This window comes from Oncorhynchus tshawytscha, linkage group LG10, assembly GCF_018296145.1.
Source record: "Oncorhynchus tshawytscha isolate Ot180627B linkage group LG10, Otsh_v2.0, whole genome shotgun sequence".
NCBI classification, from domain to species: domain Eukaryota; kingdom Metazoa; phylum Chordata; class Actinopteri; order Salmoniformes; family Salmonidae; genus Oncorhynchus; species Oncorhynchus tshawytscha.
Genome location: NC_056438.1, coordinates 23,067,580 through 23,091,154, shown reverse-complemented (window position 1 = coordinate 23,091,154; position 23,575 = coordinate 23,067,580). Strand labels below are relative to the sequence as shown.

At 42.4% G+C, this 23,575-nt stretch overlaps 1 protein-coding gene across 4 annotated transcripts in view; it reads left to right on the top strand.

The window, feature by feature from the left end:
- LOC112259967 (adhesion G protein-coupled receptor L3) overlaps positions 1-23,575 on the top strand; it is a 342,605-nt gene that overhangs the window by 93,447 nt on the left and 225,583 nt on the right. For all 4 annotated transcript variants that reach the window (XM_042328358.1, XM_042328359.1, XM_024434684.2 and 1 more), the window contains exon 3: positions 23,306-23,504. In XM_042328358.1, the coding sequence (XP_042184292.1) occupies positions 23,450-23,504 (55 nt within the window). In that variant the 5' untranslated portion in view covers positions 23,306-23,449. The remainder of the gene's footprint in view (positions 1-23,305; positions 23,505-23,575) is intronic.

The window sequence follows — 23,575 nt, the reverse complement described above, 5'->3', positions numbered from 1 at the left end:
ACATCCCTGGGTCACTCCTCATTTCAGTTCGCTGCGGTTAGCGATTGGAACAAGCTGCAAAAAACACTCAAACTGAACACTTATCGCCATCTCTTCATTCAAAGACTCAACCATGGACACTCTTACTGACAGTTGTGGTTGCTTCGCGTGATGTATTGTTGTCTCTACCTTCTTGCCCTTTGTGCTGTTGTCTGTGCCCAATAATGTTTGTAAAATGTTTTGTGCTGCTCCCATGTTGTGTTGCTACCATGTTGTTGTGTTGCTACCATGCTGTGTTTTCATGTGTTGCTGCCATGCTATGTTGTCTTGGGTCTCTCTGTATGTAGTGTTATGGTGGCTCTTGTCATGTGTGTTTTGTCCTATATTTAATTTTTTATTTTTACTCCCAGCCCCGTCCCCGCAGGAGGTCTTTTGCCTTCTGGTAGTCCGTCATTGTAATTAAGAATTTGTTCTTAATTGACTTGCCTAGCTAAATAAAGGTTCGATCAAATCCATAAAAATACGTTATGCTATAGTAGAAACGACAACACTATATACAGAAAATACGGCACTTACTTTGATAGGGATGCACACATGGGAATAAGTTCAAGACTTTCTCTGACTAGAGATGCTTAAATGTCTTCATACTTGATCTGGGGAAGTGCTTGGGCTCTCGTCAAATAGATTCCTTTGTCCAGCTCAGTAAAGACTTGAGCATCAATTGTCCACAACAGTGAAATGGGCTACTTCTTATATTAATTCATGAGGAGGTGGAACACACCTCCATTCAAACGGTTGTTAGAAAATAAAACTTGTTAGGAAATCATTTGTAATTGACAAACATAACCAATAGATAATTAGCAGGACGCGTGCCTTGGTTTGAGGGCAGCGCCGATGAACTGTCCTATTGCAGAGCAATCACATTTTGGAACAGTGATTTAATTCTGACATCACGTGCATAAACAAATTCACACTGGGGCGACCGTTAGCGATTTTTGGAACTCATGCGTTAAAAGATAACAATCGTTAAAAAATATATATTTTCTTTACTATTGTGTTTACTATTAAATATTCGAGACCCCCCAAATGTCAGGTACTGCTTAAATCATACATACTTCAGTAAAATATTGAAATACACCATATATACAAAAGTATGTGTACCCCCCCTTCAAATTAGTAGATTTGGAAATTTCAGACGCATCTGTTGCTGCCAGGTGTATAAAATCGAACACACAGCCATGCAATCTCCATAGACAAACATTGGCCGTAGAATGGCCTTACTAAAGAGCTCAGTCACTTTCAACGTGGCACCGTCATAGGATGCCACCTTTCCAACAAGTCAGTCAATCAAATTTCTGCCCTGCTAGAGCTGCTCTAAGTGCTGTTGTTGTAAGTGCTGTTGTTGTAAGTGCTGTTGCTGTAAGTGCTGTTGTTGTGAAGTGGAAACATCTAGGTGCAACAACGGCTCAGCCCCAAAGTGGTATGCCATACCAGCTCACAGAACGTAAAATCATCTGTCTTCGTGCAAAGTCATCTGTGCAACACTGACTACCGAGTTCCTAACTGCCTCTAGAAGCAACATCAGCACAATAACTGTTAGTCGGGAGCTTCATGAAATGGGTTTCCATGGCCGAGCAGCTGCACACAAGCCTAAGATCACCATTTGCTATTCCAAGCGTCGGCTGGAGCAGTGTAAAGCTCGCCGCCATTGAATCTGGAGCAGTGGGAACGCGTTCTCTGGTGTGATGAATCCCGCTTCACAATCTGGCAGTCAGACGGACAAATCTTGGTTTGCCATATGCCAAAAAGTGTGTTTAAGTGTAATGATAGTATGCTGATTGACACCCTTGATAAATGACTGTGTATGAAATAAATAGTTAAAATACTGACCTATATTGTATGCGCCAAGAAAATTGGGAAAATATATTATTTGATACTAATACAGCTTGTGTTTATGAAAGGTGCCGAACTGACTGAATACAGTCAATCTCCTATGTCCCTTTGTTGTTGAAATGTGCTCAAATGTCCATGGTATCGCATCAGGACAAGTATACAAAAGCTCTTGTTTGTATTTTCCTAGGACTGGAAGCCCATGTCGAGACTTACCAGTGACTGCTGAAGTGACTCGTCATTGTGGCCTCGTGATGGTTTGTTTGCGTTCAAACAACTCCTTTTGAACGGATATTATTGGGTGACTCATCGATGTCATTCGGTTTCATAGAGCCGTTAATTTGGCACCCTAATTTGCATACTGGTAGGCTACTACTGCATTTTGGCGATAATCTGCAGGTACATTTTGAAAATGTTGAATCCTTACTGCAGGAATAACAGGTAGTGGAGAGAGCCTCATTCTGGTCCAAAATATGTTAAAAGAAAACAGATTTGAATAGTTTTTAAAGCTAATGATACTTTATATGGTATTTTAAAAGATATTGATATAGGTCAATTGATTTTTTTTTTTTTTTTTCAGATCCATTTAATCAAAGTGTTGACAAGGGAGTGGTCAGCTGCTGCTTTCTGTGTAGCAAAGCCCATGTTAACCTGCTTCATTCTTCTATCTTACCTGATAGTCTATTCATGCCTGCCTAACTTTGTGCACCCCCACTTTTACAAAATTTGACAGGGGTTCAAATTGGTTTCCTTTCCCTAAGTGTCCACAGCAGCAGAGGCAATGAAATACATCATTTGAAGAACAAACAACATTCATACATTTTCAGTGATTTTTAATTGTAAAGTCCTGTCTTTCTACTCAATACCACGACTCATTGTACTGATCTGGGATGTACAGTGATTAAAGGATTCAGTAGTTTAGCTGTGTATTTCAGATGGAATCAAGGCATTAGATTGTCCCAGACAAAAATAGAGACCCCCACCACCAAAATAGAGACCCCCACCCCCCCCACCCCAAATTTAACTGAAAGGGTAATACTTAATATTCTCCTGCTTCCTACTTTCTCATGATTACCCTATTGACTGCAAAGGTTGTTACATTGTAACTACATGGCAATTAATACATTTAACTTTCCATGAATTTGCTTCCTGAGTAGATATATTATAATTGCCAAGCATCCTTTTGTAACATTGCCCATTTGGGCAGGCTATAACATGGAAATAAACTACTGAAAAGAATCTGTTGTTACTGGCATGGTGTGCCTTGTTACAATTGTTGCTATCAGGTCCTAGCCTATTTACTGCATTAGATCAAGATGGTAGCATCTGTGGTATTACCTGTGGATTTGATTGTAACCACACCCTGTAGTTACATGTAAGTGTTGACAAGGGAGTGGTGACTCAGATCCAAGGTTATTGGGTTAATGTTATTAACATGGTAAATCACAGGTGACTTTCAAACACGTACTTACAAAACAGTTACATACATAGTGGAACAGAAATGTGTAGTAGCATTAGTAATTACACATGTGGATTAACTTTCAGCAAGTGGATATGTAATTACATTTTAATACCTATGTTTCTACAGTTATTACTGAGTCGGTATTACTACGTAACTACAATCTTAGTCATACAAGTGTGACTGCATTTCTTGATCAGGAAACTGAAAATATGAATGTTACCCATTTGGAAATAGTTATGTGCAAATACAAATGAAAGCAATTTTTGTAAGGCTTAAAACTCAGAGTTAAATATTGTTGCATTTAGTGTAGGCTACCAGCAATTTAGTGTAGGATACCAGTGTTGTCAATCATGTTTTAGCAGTGTGGTAACATTGCCTCTTAGTTCATAATGAATATGATTATTATTGACAGTGGGGACCAGATCCTAGATTAGTACTGGGTAAAAGCATTTGTATTCATTCACTTTTTGACAGCACCCCTTTTTGATTTGAACAAAACCTTCTATACATATTTACCGATTTGTAGAAGTGCTCAGAAAATGGATGAATGGCAAGACTGTCAAGAGATAAAGGTGCTCAAATTTGACCCATTTTGCGTACCCCATAACTTTCCGTACCTATCACCTTCATCGAGGAAAAAAAAAAGTTGAGATTTATATCATAAAAAAGCTTACGAACAGTGTTGTCAAACTATTTTATAAATTCTGGAAGAATGTTTTTTTCATTTTTTTGATGAAAATAAATAACCCCCTTGGACATTGGGTAAAAATGTAGATTTCTACTTTAACATACCCGAAATGGATAATTCATTATGAGGGCCATAAATCAAATCAAATCCAATTTTATTTGTCACATACACATGGTTAGCAGATGTTAGTGCGAGTGTAGCGAAATGCTTGTGCTTCTAGTTCCGACAATGCAGTAATAACCAACAAGTAATCTAGCTAACAATTCCAAAACTACTACCTTATAGACACAAGTGTAAGGGGATAAAGAATATGTACATAAAGATATATGAATGAGTGATGGTACAGAGCGGCATAGGCAAGATACAGTAGATGGTAATGAGTGCAGTATATACATATGAGATGAGTATGTAAACAAAGTGGCATAGTTAAAGTGGCTAGTGATACATGTATTACATAAGGATGCAGTAGATGATATAGAGTAGTATATACGTATACATATGAGATGAATAATGTAGGGTATGTAAACATTATATTAGGTAGCATTGTTTAAAGTGGCTAGTGATATATTTTACATCATTTCCCATCAATTCCCATTATTAAAGTGGCTGGAGTTGAGTCAGTGTGTTGGCAGCAGCCACTCAATGTTAGTGGTGACTGTTTAACAGTCTGATGGCCTTGAGATAGAAGCTGTTTTTCAGTCTCTCGGTCCCAGCTTTGATGCACCTGTACTGACCTCGCCTTCTGGATGATAACGGGGTGAACAGGCAGTGGCTCGGGTGGTTGCTGTCCTTGATGATCTTTATGGCCTTCCTGTGACATCGGGTGGTGTAGGTGTCCTGGAGGGCAGGTAGTTTGCCCCTGGTGATGCGTTGTGCAGACCTCACTACCCTCTGGAGAGCCTTACGGTTGTGGACGGAGCAGTTGCCATACCAGGCGGTGACACAGCCCGACAGGATGCTCTCGATTGTGCATCTGTAGAAGTTTGTGAGTGCTTTTGGTGACAAGCCGAAATTCTTCAGCCTCCTGAGGTTGAAGAGGCGCTGCTGCGCCTTCTTCACGATGCTGTCTGTGTGGGTGGACCAATTCAGTTTGTCTGTGATGTGTACGCCGAGGAACTTAAAACTTACTACCCTCTCCACTACTGTTCCATCGATGTGGATAGGGGGGTGTTCCCTCTGCTGTTTCCTGAAGTCCACAATCATCTCCTTAGTTTTGTTGACGTTGAGTGTGAGGTTATTTTCCTGACACCACACTCCGAGGGCCCTCACTTCCTCCCTGTAGGCCGTCTCGTCGTTGTTGGTAATCAAGCCTATCACTGTTGTGTCGTCCGCAAACTTGATGATTGAGTTGGAGGCGTGCGTGGCCACGCAGTCGTGGGTGAACAGGGAGTACTGGAGAGGGCTCAGAACGCACCCTTGTAGGGCCCCAGTGTTGCGAATCAGCGTGGTGGAGATGTTGTTGCCTACCCTCACCACCTGGGGGTGATACTCCAAGAAATACTGCATACTGCATACTCCAAGAAATACTAAAATATCACCTTTCCGGTAAAAATAGTTATAAATTACTGAAGTGCACTCACTTTTGAGGACACAAGCTCAAGTACATAGTACAAATATAACAAAATCAAAGTTTTTTTGTTCCTATTCAACAGAAGTGGGTTAATAGGGCTTGACCCTTTTTAAATGTTTAATTTCATTTCACCTTTATTTAACTAGGTAGGCAAGTTGAGAACAAGTTCTCATTTACAATTGCGACCTGGCCAAGATAAATGACTGAAATGCTTTCTAAATAGAGTAACAATCAAATTATAAACTGCTTACTATAGGATTTCGCATAACTGTCAAATAATTAAATATATTACTTAGAGACAATATTGTCTCTATCTCATATAACTGTCAACAGCGAATGTTTCCTAAACGTCCACTGAGCATCACAGAGACACAATTTGAATCTATGCAGACTCATTGCGACTTTAGTGGTAAGCACAAAGGGATTTTGTCTGTCTGTGATCAAGAGAACGTGGTCTTAGTTGAATTCTATGAAGTGATTTTGTATTCTTTCATGTGGAGAGCTCTAAATCCAGCTGAGAATACCACATTGAGATGAAACTGCTATTGTTGCATGTGCTAGATTCTCCCGTTTCATATGTGCTATTGCAATCGCAGCTTTGAGTTTGAATGACATCGGAAATCATGCCTTTGACTGGTTAGGCCAGAAAATGGGACAATTCGCTCCCTATGCAAAATGTGGCATTTGAAACCTAACATTTCAAACGAGCTCAGGCGGAGAGGAGAGAGATGGGGCTTTCTTGCACTATAAGCTGCGGGACTCTACGACGTTCACAGAGCGCTTTATACACACAAATGTTAGTCGGGACCAGTCCAGAACCGCTCAAAGTTCCCCAAATAGGGTACTTAATGTCTTTAACGTCAATTATTTAAAAAGGCATAATCTGCATATGTTGTAGTTTAGTCCCTATTTTTTGTTGCTGTTAAATGTACTAACATGGAAATTAAATTGTGAATTTAAACTTTCCAATGATACACAAAGATGGTTGGAGGTCCACACAGCAGAGAATCCCAGTGGAGAGAGGGGAACCGGCCAGGCAGAGACAGCAAGGGTGGTTCGTTGCTCCAGAGCCTTTCTGTTCACCTTCACACTCCTGGGCCAGACTACACTCAATCATAGGACCTACTGAAGAGATGAGTCTTCAATAAAGACTTAAAGGCTGAGACCGAGTCTGCGTCTCTCACATGGTTAGGCAGACCATTCCATAAAAATGGAGCTCTGTAGGAGAAGTCCCTGCCTCCAGCTGTTTGCTTAGAAATTCTAGGGACAATTAGGAGGCCTGTGTCTTGTGACCGTGGCGTACATGTAGGTATGTACGGCAGGACCAAATCGGAAAGATGGGTAGGAGCAAGCCCATGTAATGCTTTGTAGGTTAGCAGTAAAACCTTGAAATCAGCCCTTGCCTTAACATGAAGCCAGTGTAGGGAGGCTAGCACTGGAGTAATATGATTTTTAAAAAATGGGTTCGAGTCAGGATTCTAGCAGCCGTATTTAGCACTAACTGTGAAGTTTATTTAGTGCTTTATCCGGGTAGCCGGAAAGTAGAGCATTGCAGTAGTCTAACCTAGAAGTAACAAAAGCATGGATTCATTTTTCTGCATCATTTTTGGACAAGGTTTCTGATTTTTACAATGTTACGTAGATAGAAAAAAGCTGTCCTTGAAACAGTCTCGATATGTTCGTCAAAAGAGAGATCAGGGTCCAGAGTAACGCCAAGGTCCTTCACAGTTTTATTTGAGACGACTGTACAACCATCAAGATTAATTGTCAGATTCAACAGAAGATCTCTTTGTTTCTTGACCTAGAACAAGCTAAAGTTAACATGATGTTTTCGAATGACATCCCCAAGAGGTAAAATATATAGTGAAAACAATAGTGGTCCTAAAACGGAACCTTGAGGAACACCGGAATTTACAGTTGATTTGTCAGAGGACAAACCATTCAGAGACAAATTGATATCTTTCCGACAGATAAGATCTAAACCAGGCCAGAACTTGTCCGTGTAGACCAATTTGGGTTTCCAATCTCTCCAAAAGAATGTGGTGGTCGATGGTATCAAAAGCAGCACTAAGGTCTAGGAGCACGAGGACAGATGCAGAGCCTCGGTCTGACGCCATTTAAAGGTAATTTACCATCTTCACAAGTGCAATCTCAGTGCTATGATGGGGTCTAAAACCAGACTGAAGCATTTCGTATACATTGTTTGTCTTCAGGAAGGCAGTGAGTTGCTGCGCAACAGCTTTTTACCAAACAATTTGAGGGGAATGGAAGATTCGATATAGGCCGATTTAGTATTTAAAAATATTTTCTGGGTCAAGGTTTGGCTTTTTCAAGAGATGCTTTATTACTGCCACTTTTAATGAGTTTGGTACACATCCGGTGGATAGAGATACGTTTATTATGTTCAACCTAGGAGAGCCAAGCACAGGAAGTCGCTCTTTCAGTAGTTTAGTTGGAATAGGGTCCAGTATGCAGGACATGATTATTTTCATAATTGTGTCAAGAGATATAGTACTAAAACACTTGAGTGTCTCCCTTGATCCTAGGTCCTGGCAGTGTTGTGCAGACTCAGGACAACTGAGCTTTGGAGGAGTACGCAGATTTAAAGAGGAGTCCGTAATTTGCTTTTTAATGATCTTGATCTTTTCCTCAAAGAAGTTCATGAATTTATTACCACTGAAGTGAAAGCCATCCTCTCTTGGGGAATGCAGCTTTTTAGTTAGCTTTGCGACAGTATCAAAAATAAATTTTGCATTCTTATTTTCCTCAATTAAGTTTAAAAATAGGATGATCGAGCAGCATTGAGGGCTCTTCGATACTGCACGGTATTGGCTTACCAAGCTAGTCGGAAGACTTCCAGTTTGGTGTGGTGCCATTTCCATTCCAACTTTCTGGAAGCTTGCTTCAGGGCTCGGGTATTTTCTGTATACCAGGGAGCTAGTTTCTTATGACAAATGTTTTTAGGGGGCAACTGCATCTAGGGTATTGCGCAAGGTTAAATTGAGTTCCTCAGTTAGGTGGATAACTGATTTTTGTCCTCTGACGTCCTTGGGTAGGCAGAGGGAGTCTGGAAGGGCATCAGGGAATCTTTGGGTTGTCTGAATTTATAGCATAACTTTTTTTCTTTTTTCAATGATTTTTTATTACCCCTTTTTCTCCCCAATTTCACGGTATCCAATTGTTAGTAGCTACTATCTTGTCTCATCGCTACAACCCCTGTACGGGCTCGGGAGAGACGAAGGTTGAAAGTCATGCGTCCTCCGATACACAACCCAACCAAGCCGCACTGCTTCTTAACACAGCGTGCATCCAAGCCAGCCACAACAATGTGTCGGAGGAAACACCGTGCACCTGGCAACCTTGGTTAGCGTGCACTGCGCCCGGCCCGTCACAGGAGTTGCTGGTGCCCGATGAGACAAGGATATCCCTACCGGCCAAACCCTCCCTAACCCGGACGACGCTAGGCCAATTGTGCGTCGCCCCACGGACATCCCGGTCTCGGCCGGTTACGCGCCTGGGCGCGAACCCAGAGTCTCTGGTGGCACAGCTGGCGCTGCAGTACAGTGCCCTTAACCCGGGAGGCCCTATAGCACAACTTTTGATGGTCCTTGGTTGGTTGGGTCTGAGCAGATTATTTGTTGCGATTGCAAATGTAATAAAATAGTGGTCCTTTTTGAGGAAAAACATTAAGATCCACAACATTTATTCCACGGGACACAACTAGGTCCAGAGTATGACTGTGGCAGTGAGTAGGTCCAGAGACATGTTGGACTAAACCCAGTGAGTCGATGATGGCTCTGAAAGCCTTTTGGATCTGTGGACTTCTCCATGTGAATATTAAAGTCACCAAAAATGAGAATATTATCTGCTATGACTTCAAGGTCCGATAGAAATTCAGGGAACTCGGTGAGGAACGCTGTATATGGCCCAGGAGGCCTGTAAACAGTAGCTATGAAAAGTGATTGAGTAGGCTGCATAGATTTGACTAGAAGCTCAAAAGACGAAAACGTTGTTCTTGTTCTTGTAAAATGAAATATTCAAGAGCATGTTGTTTCTCAACCGATGGAGGTCAGAGCACAACCTCAGATTTCAAAAAGGTTTCAAGCTACAACATATGCGGATATGAAAACAAATATGAGTTTACTAGTTTTAAGATAATTAACAGATTAGTTTAAAAATGAAAATGTTATTTTTTGGGGGGCAAAGAAAATATACAATTGTTTGAAAACACTGTTTTGTAAGCTTTTAAATGATATCAAACTCAAACGTTTATCTTTTCCAGTGATGAAGACATGGATGTCTCATGATATGATGGGGGTCAACTTAGCACCTTTTATCTCCTGAATCTTTTAGCAAACATGCATGGAAATTTTGGATTTAATCAAAAGGCGTGCTATCAAAAAGTGATTCAATTCAAATGGTTTACCCTTCTCCTACTCGAAGATGCTTGATAAATACAGGTCCTGGTTTAAATGACATACACTGCACATCTATGTTGTGATGCATAAAATAACAGTCAATCTTACCAGCACGAGGAGCCGCCTTTGTGGTCTTAGTGGTTATTACTTTTTTCTCAGAGTATGACTGAGAGGCCAGTTTGGTACGAGTTGTTGTATACTTGTTTTATGGGGCAGTGACCTTATTTAGCAACAGACTTCTTCCTCACTTACGGTAACCCCATTGTCCATCAAGTCCTTCAAGGTCAAGCAAATATTTCACAAAAAACAATGATGTAGACACCGAGATACTGTAGCTTTTTACCTACACTGTTTTCATTCAAGTGTTTATATACAGAGCATTCAGAAAGTATTCAGACCCCTTGACTTTTTCCACATTTCGTTACGTTACAGCTTTACTATAAAATTAATTTAATTAATGTTTTCCCTCATCAATCTACACACAATACCCCATAATGATAAGCGAAAACAGGTTTTTTGAAATTTTTGCAAATGTATTATTTAATTTCTAAAAATGTATAAAAACATAATTCTTCTACTTTGCGGGGCATTGAAAAACCTCCCTGGTCTTTGCGATTGAATCTGTGTTTAAAATTCACTGCTCGACTGAGGGACCTTAAATTCTTGTATGAGTGGGGTACAGAGATGAGGTAGTCATTCAAAAATCATGTTATACATTGTTATTGCACCCACAGTGAGTCCATGCAACTCATTACTCCATAACGTATTTAGGCTTGCCATAACAATGGGGTTGAATAATTATTGACTCAAGATATTTCAGCTTTTTATTTCATACGTTGACATTGTGTGATATTGTGTGTAGGCCAGTGACACATCTCCATTTAATCCATGTTAAATTCAGGCTGTTATACAACAATGTGGAAAAAGTCTAGGGGTGTGAATACTTTCGGAAGAAACTATGTTTTTTTAAAGGGGGGGGGGGGGTATCCCAGTTCATGCATGACAATGCACTGTTTGTTTTATAGTACATCATTGACATGTTTGCATTTTAAATATATGACTCATGGATGGATACAACAGCAATATGTGATTTTTGTTGATTCTCACTCAGGCAATAAATAACTTGATTTAGTGTTTCTAGTTATTGCAGATATAGTATATGCTCATCAAGGGGGGTAATATAAGATATGTATTTTGGATTGGTCTTGAACTTCCCATATAAATCACAACTTGAGAGTAAATTCTTCATCTAAGCACGAGGTAGGATAGAGATTATGAAGACTAATGAGTGAGAACTATCCACCACTGAAATGAAAAGGGAGCTAACCATGCCAAGTGGATAACCAAGTAGTGTCATCGTTGGCCATGCGTGACCTGCAACTCATTATCTACATTTTTACTCCTGTACTTATTTATCCTTGGCATAACAAATGGGATGAATACTTATTGACTGTTGGAGCTCGGATCTTAAGAATTTCACTGTACCCTGCAATTATGCCTGTGACTAATAAATGAATAAGTCAAAGGCATCATGACCTTTACCCAGTACCAGGATATTTTTGATTCCCTCTGCCAGGAGGCTAAACCTTGGCCACAATTGCACAGTGATGTCAAGCAAGCTCACATCAAAATCCAAATGGTTAATTAACCACATGTTCAATATTTTTCAATGGCCATCTCCGTCTCCGGACTTGGACCCCATTGAAAACCTGTGGTTTGAATTGAAGAGGGGAGTCCATGAGCACAAAGGATAAACAGGATGTGGGATTCTGTATGGAGGAACAGTCTAAGATCACTCCCAATGTGTTCTTCAATATCATAAAATATTTTAGAAAAAGCCTCTGTGCCATTATCCTATCAAGGGGAGGGCCCACAAAGTGTTGTAAATAAAATTGCCAATTTGTAGGGTTCCCTACTCCACACAGTGTCAGGCTTTTTTTTGCCTTCAATAATCTTTGTAGCAGGGCCAATAGGCTACTGGCTGATGTAGACATCTACTGGGCTGGTATTTAACCCTAAAATACTATTCTTAATTAAATAGTGTATGTGGGAGTGATTCAAGCAGGCATGACATGGTAACATCATATTTAGCATGCTCCCATCAGATAACATTGAGGATCGGGTTGCACTTTGTTGCTGCTCATATTGTATGAATGCATAGGCTCATTCCACCCTAATGAAAACGTATCTGGGAGAAACTGTTGAGCGACCTGAACTAATTATAGGTGGTGATGTACAGAACATTTTCTCCAATCGTTTTCATACCCATATAGGCCTAGCTACCCACGTTTCTAAACAGGTGTTGTATATGATAACCCAAATCATGTTGACGAGTACATCTTGGAAGCTTGAAAAAGTAGCACTCCCATGGAGTAAATTAGTTATATTTATAAAATATAGCTGTCGAAGTGTGTTTTGAGAGGTTTGAAGCGTTAGCATTCAAAGCAATACATTACTTTTTCGAATTATGCAAGTAGTGGATTTTTGTCTGAACAAATGTGTGTTCAATCATGGAGCTTGTGGCAATCACGCTTTACAAGCCCATGATATGCAAACGAGTGGTTGGTCGCGTATCCAAATTTGTGAAACGGTTTGCCGTACCTGATTACTGATGGATCCTGGAACGTATTCAGAGTGAGAAGCAGTGCAGCGAGAGATTGAATGGTGATACTAGTTTCATAGTGCCAACTGATTGCAGTATCATCCGATGGAAAAAGCAGGGTCACAGACTAGCGTACTGACTGCTTTGCATGCTGAAGTTATTTGACTTGGCGACTTCTCTAACCAGTTCAGGGAAATAAATTGACACTCTCACAATGTTATATCACACATTCAGCGAGAGTTCTCAACCTGTTCACTAAGCATAATCATGGTATTTGGGATGATATCACAAAGTCATGCCATTGGATTATATCATTTATTTCATGTCAGGAATCCTGTAGGACAGGCTTCACAGCTTCTGTGAGTGCAGGCTTTTGTTTCAGCCCTACTGTAACACACCAAATAATCCACCTGTTATTCCATCTGGGGTGAGTGTTGGTGTTGGGCTGGAACAAGCCTGCACATCAGGTAGCTCTGCTGGAGCCTGAGGTGGTTGGAGGCCCCTGCTGTTGGATCTATGAAGCTGAATATACGCAAGGCATCTCTACGCACACTTTGATCTAACCACACACACACATACACACAAACAGCCGCCAGGTGTATTGTGGGGGATAACGTTGTTTTGTGTTTGACTGCTATTTATTTAACTTTCCCGCCGTGTCCCTTGAGAAAGACCAGTGTTTTCATGCTGTTTTGATACTGAAGACAGCAGGTGTTTGGAAGCCTAATTGTCGAACAGTCAACTCTACTGTTCTTAATATCTCAATACTTGTCAGCCATGAAGAGGTTATAACTGTCAGGTAAACGGAAGGTGTTTTTACACTAAAGGCCCTGAAATTCAAATGCAACTGATAAGCTTGTCAACTAGCAAGTTTGTTAGCAGCTAGCTAGATTTCAGGTCCGTAACCAGTGTTTGAGTTTTAGTGAGGTCCGGAAGGGGGGAATGAGTTGAAGGTCATATATACATTTTTTTTTTAAATTAAGAAGAGATTTGGAGAACAGCAAAAATGTACAAAAATGACCCCAGCCATTATCACCTTGGCTGCTGTAGGTTCATTCACCTCATTCGATCTGCAGACACAGGCTATTGGCTATACAGTTGTAAAGTTATACCCTTGAAAGGGGGTAAATATAAGAAATGATTCACACTGAAGTATCAGCGACTGTTCAGTCACACTTAATGAAGTGCATAAAATCGTCACACCTTTACATAGACTTCTCAATTAGTGTTCACATTTTATTCCTAGGCATTACTAATCAAGCTCCGCACAAACAACATCAATGGAGCACACAGATGATCGTATTATCACATTCACAGGATTTATTCGAATATTACTTATGATTCTGAATTAATCAGTGTTTTCCATTAGCGTCAGCTAATCAGCCAGTTGAACACTAATTTTCAGCCGGCTACTTTTTCCACTTCTAGGTCTACTTTTCATTTGAAAAGTTTCAATTCGCTAGTCCGTCGAGCCATCTCCTGCCAGAATGAACTAAATGCATATTCTAGTGATCTATTGATAGGATAGGTGCCTGTTAGTCACAAAGGGAGGGATGACCGTGTAACGCAGCCTGCAGTCTGTCCCGCCTCCCAGTACAATGTTTGTGCGTTGTGGACAGATTGATGCTTGTGAATTTGCATGTCTCATATAATGTAAGTGCTAACGATGAGTCGAAATCCAGTAGGGAATCAACTAAATGTAACAAAAAAATGTATTCAATTGCCAAAGCTTATCATAAAGACATGAACAGAATGCATCAGTGATTCTTATTTCCTGCAACTTTCTGAAGAGGCAATGAGTATGCCCGTCTGTGCGTGTGCAGAGCACGTGTCTACCACTTTGTGTGCCATTAGCGATGATGCTAATTAAAACAGTATTCTGGTAGATGGAAAGACTTTCCCAAAAATCTTCTCAATGAAATGTTAAATACAAAGTAACCTGTGCTGACCTGGCAGAATGATATCATAATTATTTTCCTCAATCCAGTGTTTTTATTTTTTATTTTTCACTCTATTCACGTGCGCTACAAAAACACAGCTAAACAACAGCCTCTTGCTAGGTGGCACATTAATTAAAGGGTACCTACACCCAAAAATACAAATGTTGTGGACTAAGAACAGGGATGGGCAACTGGTGTGGGCAACCCCCCTTTTGAAGGCCCTCAGATCAATCCCCCCCACACCTTTAAATGTTAAATGTTTAAAGTTCTCTTACTTAGAAAGTTGTCCTGGTCATACATGTATAGGCCTAGACTATATCCAACTAATAATACACTGAATTCCTAAATGCTCAGTAGTTTTAAATTTGAAGTCATGTCTTTCTACACAATACCTCAAGAAATGTTTCCAATCTGGGAGGTAAAGAGGTGAAGTGAGAAAGTGGAGCCGTTTTAGAGACTGGTGAATTTGCGCTGCTAAAAAGGCAAATCTGGGGGATGCAGGCGACACATAAAAAAAGACTGTTCATGATTCCATTCGTTTGCAAAGAGGCAGGTGTGAACCAATGGATAAATATCATGAATTTATAAGTCCAAAAATGTATGTAGAAACTGCTGATTTCCCCTTTAAGGGACTCAAATGGAATTGCTGAGCAAGTAGTCTGATAGCTAATGTACTTACTAGTTATTATTTAGCCAGGAAACATTTGCACGGCACCATCTAGGTAGTTTATTTGAACCAATACATAAACATCACCTTTCCAAGACTGTTTTATTTGTAAAAATATATATATATTCTAAAATTAAAGACAAAAGGTATTCGATGATGAATCTGGATGACGGTTTGTGAAGAGAACACTAGATATTGCTTTTGCGTGGATCAATACTTTCCATTACAACTGAAGGGTAAGCCATCCTTGTAGCTCCATGTTCCCTAGAACTCATCTGAACTGAATTAGGGACCTTTTTTTTATTTTTATTTTTTACATTTGCTCATTTGGCCAGCCAAATGATTTACAGTACCTTTTTTGTTTCTCCCATATATTATATATGTTTCCACTGTCTTTGCATCTTGTCTTTTTAATGAGTGCATTGTTAGTCAACATGGGACACACACACACACACACACACACACACACACACACACACACACACACACACACACACACACTTCCTCCTCCTATCTTCATCCACCTTATTTTCCCCGTTGTTTTAACCAGTTAGACCGTGGAAAAACAGTTAATTAAAGCCGTCAGGACCCATCTAGGCCCTTTGGCACTGGCGGAATGCTAAAATAACAGCAAAACAACACGGATGAAAAAGTTTGCTGTCTGAGACTGAGTCCGTAATGAAGTGGTTTAATTGAAGTGGATTTAACCGGCATCATTGCAGTGAGTTTGGAAGCCTCATCTAAAGGGAGTTCTCTTAAAACTGAACAAGTACCTTTCAAAAGCCTGCCACTATAAAGTATCACAAGGCTCCTCTGAATACAAAAGGAGTTGGCAACCTAGTGTAGGTTTTCAACGGAGTCTGTCTTGTACTTTTTTTTTGATTGAACCCGGTCCAGCCCCTTATGTCATCAATATGTATTTTCAGATGTGTTCCTGAGTGGCTTTCTTTTCCTACTTATGCTCACACTTCTTTTTGTAGCGGGAGCATGTTAATGATTGTGATCACAAGACTTCTAAAAGCATGTAATGTGCTTAATGTAATGAGTTAATTCCAAGTAACACTCATGTTAGTAGCTGCTTTCATATTCCTTTCATAGTGAGATGTGAATGTGAAAATTGAGAAATACTTTCAGACTCTTTTTTTTGACACACACACACACACACGCACAGAGATATAGAGTGAAAGCGACACTTATGTCCATGGTGATTGGCTGTCTTGATTTCTCATTGTCCCTTGTCAGTAGCAGCAGCCCCTGTCATTCTGGTGACTAGCCTCATGTATTTTTCTGACAGTTTCGGTAAAATAAAAATAAAAAACAAAGAGGACACTGCTGAAGACGACAACTGAGGAATCCGTGATGGTGTCCCCTCAAATCCTTCATCTTTGTTCATGTTGCCAGCGATCTTTCTTTTCATCTTGTTTTTTATTTTTATTTTTTGGGGGGAATGTCTCCAACTAGTTAGGTCCTGTTCAAAGTATATGAAATGGAATGTTTCTTATTGGACAAATACAGGTTGTCCCTCTCTGTTTGTCTGATTTTTTTTCCGTTTGCTGCATAATGAACATGGCCCTTGCCTGGTAGCATGTTGACATTACACTTTCTTCACTGTGCATCACCCAGTTCAGGGACCGACATTTCAGGCTTCAAATTTCCTGTATCAATCGTATCCTGCCTGAGATCTTATTTTTCTTTCCTCCCCCAGTAGAAAAAGAAAAATGATTAACTCATATGCAAGGTCTCTGTATTGCTTCATAATGGGATGCCATTCCAGAGTACCTCGTGCACAGGCCTTAAACCCTGTCTACAAAACTAATGAGTTATGGTCTAGACCAGTTACCCTCACTAGACCACCATTGTTTGGGTTCAGCACAGGCTCTGCATTATCCTCAATACAGCCTCAATACAGCCCATCTACATACAGTTGAAGTCTGAAGTTTACATACACCACTCACAAATTTCTTGTTCACAAATAGTAGTTTTTGAAGTTGGTTAGGACTTCTACTTTGTGCATGACACAAGTAATTTTCCAAGAATTGTTTACAGGCAGATTATTTCACTTATAATTCCCTGAATCACAATTCCAGTGGGTCAGAAGTTACATACAGTAAGTTGACTGTGCCTTTAAACAGCTTGGAAAATTCCAGAAAATGATGTCATGGCTTTAGAAGCTTCTGATAGGCTAATTGACATCATTTGAGTTGGAGGTTGGAGGTGTACCTGGTGATGTATTTCAAGGCCTACCTTCAAACTCAGTGCTTTTTTGCTTGACATCATGGGGAAAATCAAAAGAAATCAGCCAAGACCTCTGAATTTTTTTTATTGTAGACCTCCACAAGTCTGGTTCATCCTTGGGAGCAATTTCCAAATGCCTGAAGGTACCTCTTCATCTGTACAAACAATAGTATGCAAGTATAAACACCATGGGACCACGCAGCTGTCATACCACTCAGGAAGGAGATGCGTTCTGTCTCCTAGAGACGTACTTTGATGCGAAAAGTGCAAATAAATCCTAGAACAGCAGCAAAGGACCTTGTGAAGATGCTGGAGGAAACAGGTACAAAAGTATCTATATCCAGTAAAACGAGTCCTATATCGACATATCCTGAAAGGCCGCTCATCAAGGAAGAAGCCACTGCTCCAAAACCACCATTAAAAAGCCAGACTATGGTTTGCAACTGCACATGGTGACAAAGATCGTACTTTTTGGAGAAATCTGGTCTGTTGAAACAAAAATAGAACTGTTTGGCCAAAATGACCATTGTTATGTTTGGAGGGAAAAGGGGGGCTTGCAAGCCGAAGAACATCATCCCAACCGTGAAGCATGGGGGTGGCAGCATCATGTTGTGGGGGTGCTTTGCTGCGAACTTCACAAAATGGATGGCATCATGAGGTAGGAACATTTTGTGGATAATTATTTGGATATATTGAAGCAACATCTCACGACATCAGTCAGGAAGTTAAAGCTTGGTCGCACATGGGTCTTCCAAATGGACATTGACCCCAAGCATACTTCCAAAGTTGTGGCAAAATGGCTTAAGGACAACAAAGTCAAGGTATTGGAGTGGCCATCACAAAGCCCTGACCTCAATCCTATAGAATATGTGAGGCAGAACTGAAAAAGCGTGTGCAAACAAGGAGGCCTACAAACCTGACTCAGTTACACCAGCTCTGTCAGGAGGAATGGGCCAAAATTCACCCAACTCACTGTGGGAAACTTTTGGAAGGCTACCAGAAACGTTTGACCTATGTTAAACAAAGTAAGCTACAAAGTAGGAGGTATAGCCACAGACAGAACACCAACTTTTTACGGTCATAGATTCAAGATAGTTGCATTATTCTATGGGGAGTTCAATGTGTTTTTCAGGGAGTTTTAATGTGCTTGGGCAATTCCAGTCCTCGTGGGCCTGATTGGTGTCACAGTTAAGACCCAGCTAACACACCGGACTCCAATAATCACCTAATCATGATCTTCAGTTTAGAATTACATTTGATTAATCAGCAATCAGGCCCTGTAACAGCGTTCGTCTGTCGAAGGAGAGTCGGACCAAAATGCAGCGTGGTGGTTACTCATGTTCTTTAATGAAAAAATAGCGATACATGAAATAACTACATAAATACAAAAACAACAAACAAAACGTGAAAACCTAATTACAGCCTATCTGGTGAACACTACACAGAGACAGGAACAATCACCCACAAAATACACAGTAAAACCCAGGCTACCTAAATATGGTTCCCAATCAGAGACAACGAGAATCACCTGACTCTGATTGAGAACCGCCTCAGGCAGCCAAGCCTATGCTAGACACACCCCTAATCAGCCACAATCCCAATGCCTACAAAAACCCCAATACGACAACACAATAAACCCATGTCACACCCTGGCCTGAACAAATAATTAAAGAAAACACAAAATACTAAGACCAAGGCGTGACAGAACCCCCCCCCAAGGTGCGGACTCCCGGACGCACCTCAAAACCATAGGGAGGGTCCGGGTGGGCGTCTGTCCATGGTGGCGGCTCCGGCTCGGGACGTGGACCCCACTCCATAAATGTCTTAGTTCCTCCCCCTTGCGTCCTGGGATAGTCCACCCTCGCCGCCGACCATGACCTCGTAGTCCTCACCCAGAACCCCACTGGACTGAGGGGCAGCTCGTGACTGAGGCAGCTCGGGACTGAGGGGAAGCCCGGGACTGAGGGGAAGCCCGGGACTGAGGGGAAGCCCGGGACTGAGGGGAAGCCCGGGACTGAGGGGAAGCCCAGTACTGAGGGGAAGCCCAGTACTGAGGGAAGCCCAGTACTGAGAGGAAGCCCAGTACTGAGATGAAGCTCAGGCAGGTAGTTGGCTCCGGCAGATCCTGGCTGGCTGGCGGATCTGGAAGAGTCTGGTTGACTGGCAGATCTGGAAGATCATGGCTGACTGGCGGATCTAGCTGCTCTGGCTGCTCCATGCAGACTGACAGCTCTGGCTGCTCCATGTAGATTGGCAAATCTGGCTGCTCCATGCAGATTGACAGCTCAGGCTGCTCCATGCAGACTGGCAGCTCTGGCTGCTCCATGCAGACTGACAGCTCAGGCTGCTCCATGCAAACTGGCAGCTCTATGCAGACTGGCAGCTCTGGCTGCTCCATGCAACCTGGCAGCTCTGGCTGCTCCATGCAGACTGACAGCTCTGGCTGCGTTGAACAGGCAGGAGGCTCCGGCAGCGCTGTAGAGGAGGAAGGCTCTGGAAGCGCTGAACAGGCGGGAGACTCCGACAGCGCAGGAGAGGAGGAAAACGCTGGCTGCGCTGAACAGGCGGGAGGCTCCGACAGCGCTAGAGAGAAGGATGGCTCTGGCTGTGCTGAACAGGCGGGAGGCTCCGGCAGAGCTAGAGGGAAGGAAAGCTCTGGCTGTGCTGAACAGGCGGGAGGCTCCGGCAGCGCTGTAGAGGAGGAAGGCTCTGGCTGCGCTAAACAGGCGGGAGGCTCCAACAGCGCAGGAGAGGAGGAAAGCGCTGGCTGCGCTGAACAGGCGGGAGGCTCCGACAGCGCTAGAGAGAAGGATGGCTCTGGCTGTGCTGAACAGGCGAGGCGCACTGAAGGCATGGTGCGTGGTGCTGGAACTGGTGGTACTGGATCGAGAACACGCACAGGAAGCCTGGTGCGGGGAGCTGCTACCGGAGGACTGGTGTGTGGAGGTGGCTCTGGATAGACCGGACCGTGCAGGCGCACTGGAGCTCTTGAGCACCGAGCCTGCCCAACCTTACTTGGCTCGATGCCCACTCTAGCCCGGCTAATACGAAGAGCTGGTATGTACCTTACCGGGCTATGCACCCGCACTGGAGACACCGTGCACTCACTAGCATAACACGGTGCCTGCCCGGTCTCTTTAGCCCCTCGGTAAGCACAGGGAGTTTGCGCAGGTCTCCTACCTGGCATCGCCATACTCCCTGTGAGCCCCCCCCAATACATTTTTGGGGGTGACTCTCAGGCTTCCATCCGCGTCGCCGTGCTGCCTCTTCATACCAGCGCCTCTCCGCTCTCGCCGCCTCCAGTTCTTCTTTGGGCGTCGATATTCACCAGGCTGTGCCCAGGGTCCTTTTCCGTCCAATATCTCTTCCCAAGTCCAGAAGTCCTTTGATCGCTGCTCCTCACGATTAACAGGGAGAGTTGGCTCAGGTCTGACTCCTGACTCTGCCACTCTCTCCCTGAGTCCCCCCCCAATAAATTTTTGGGGCTGCTTTTCGGGCTTCCTTGCCAACCGTGTTCCCTCGTATCGTCGGCTCTTATCTCCGGCTGCCTCTGCTCTCCTAAGTGCCTCCACCTGTTCCCATGGGAGGCGATCTCTTCCGGCCAGTATCTCCTCCCAAGTGTAACAACCTTTGCCATCCAACACATCTTCCCATGTCCATTCCTCCTTTCGCTTTTCCTGCTGTCGCTGCCTGTTACCACGCTGCTTGGTCCGTGTGTGGTGGGTGATTCTGTAACGGCGTTCGTCTGTCGAAGGAGAGTCGGACCAAAATGCAGCGTGGTGGTTACTCATGTTCTTTAATGAAAAAATAGCGATACATGAAATAACTAAATAAATACAAAAACAACAAATGAAACGTGAAAACCTAATTACAGCCTATCTGGTGAACACTACACAGAGACAGGAACAATCACCCACAAAATACACAGTAAAACCCAGGCTACCTAAATATGGTTCCCAATCAGAGACAACGAGAATCACCTGACTCTGATTGAGAACCACCTCAGGCAGCCAAGCCTATGCTAGACACACCCCTAATCAGCCACAATCCCAATGCCTACAAAAACCCCAATACGACAACACAATAAACCCATGTCACACCCTGGCCTGAACAAATAATTAAAGAAAACACAAAATACTAAGACCAAGGCGTGACAGGCCCCCGAGGACTGGAGTTGCCCACCCCTGTGACTAGGGCATACAACTACTGATAACTACAGTACAATGACCTATAACCCTATATTAATGCACTCTACAAAATCCCATTGTATGGGATGGGTCACTCTTGATGGGCTGCACCCCTCTCCATTTTTTAATTCCAATAGCTGTCCCCGAAATCGGATTATTCTTCATCTAGTTTGGATTTTGGGAGAGATTGAGTTCCTGCTACATTTGATCTGAAAATGCCATGCAACAGAGGAATGCAGATTATCAAGAGAGAGATGGAGAGCGCAACCAGAGGAGATAGCATGGATGGGAATTGAGATTGAGTACAGGAAGGATGGAAGTACGGAGTAAAGCCATTCTGGTTTGACTGGTTGTGTGTTCTGCTCTCTAAACTATGATTTCACCTTTAGAAGTCAGTCTTGCATATTCTGTCTTTCGAAACCAACATGGTTTCAGACATTTGAAAAAAATAGAGATTAAGAGCAGCATAACGGCCTAATCTGCAACAATAATACGATTTTAGAAGGTATAAACATTGTCTGTCCTCTTTGGATTAAATAGACCTAGATTATAATTTGGTATTATATTTTGTAATAGCAGATACAGTAGAATAAATGATAATACATCATTTAATATTCACTAAATCTGTTTTAACCTTGATATTTTTAATGAAGCCTTTGATCCTGTTATTATTCTGAATCCTATCAAACTATACATCATCAAATGGTGAATAGCAGAGGATATGCGTATGATATTCACTAACTTGTCACGCTACCTTTGTTTGACAAGTCCTAATCAACACACAGTATTTCCTGTTCATGACCAACCCGTTGTATGCTAACAGGCAAGAGCTTCATCCTGATTGTCATCCGCCAGTGTCACAAGTTCACGAGTGACTGCACTCCCGTGCACTTACCACAGGTCAAATGGTCACTACGACTCCATGCTGCTCAATACAGTTGCATGGGAGGCCATTTTGTTTTCTGTCGATGGGAAAAGGCAGCTAGACCACAATGGCCATTGTGTGACGCACTGTACTACACATTCTCCGCCGCTGACAAATCTCAAACTGTGAAGATACTGCTCACACCCACAGGAAAGGAAAAATATGTCACACACTTTTCTGGTTGCAATTATCATCAGATGTCCAAAAATCCACTCAGACACTGACTGGAATCATTTTTGTTGGTGAGAGAGTACTGTACTCTCTGTGGGAGTAACTGGGGCTGGTTGACACAACATGGTTAACCAGCAGTCAATCCAAAAGTATCTGTTATAGTGTTGTACGGTTGAGCAGTCCCTCACACTCATGTTAAGCAACTAGCTGTATCTCAATTAAGGCAGCCTCCCTGCACCTCTCTGATTCAGGGGTTGGGTTAAATGCTGAAGACACATTTCAGTTGAAGGCATTCAGTTGTACAACTGACAACTGACTATCCCCCTTTAACTTTCATTGGCTGACAGTTGGAAGAATACGTGACTCGTAGCCTGAGGCTTGCTAGAGTCTTTACTGTACAAACTAAAAGGTCATCTTATTTCACAAAACATTGCCATGTAGGGAATATTCCTTGACACTTTGTCTTTGTACACCAGATAAGATTCACAACTTGAATTAAACTATTCATTTAGTACTTTCTATAACTTAAACACATTGCTCTCTCTCTTTCTCTTTTGCACGTTCTTTTCAGGATAGGCTTTGAGAACCGTAAAACCGGACCATAACAGGACTGCAGTTCAGCGGAAGGAACCTAACAGACGGAGCGCTCGCTTTGGGCTCACCAGGGAAGGCCTGACCCCTCCATTGGGCGGATCGACAGCCAGGCGGAGGGGCCATGTGGTCTGCACGCCTGCTCCTCTTCGCCAGCCTGTTTGCGCCAGCAGCTCTGGGTAAGCCCGGGACGCCGTTGCCCCATTTCATGTGACTGTTTGTTTCAGTGTCTGTCTCACTATTTATATTT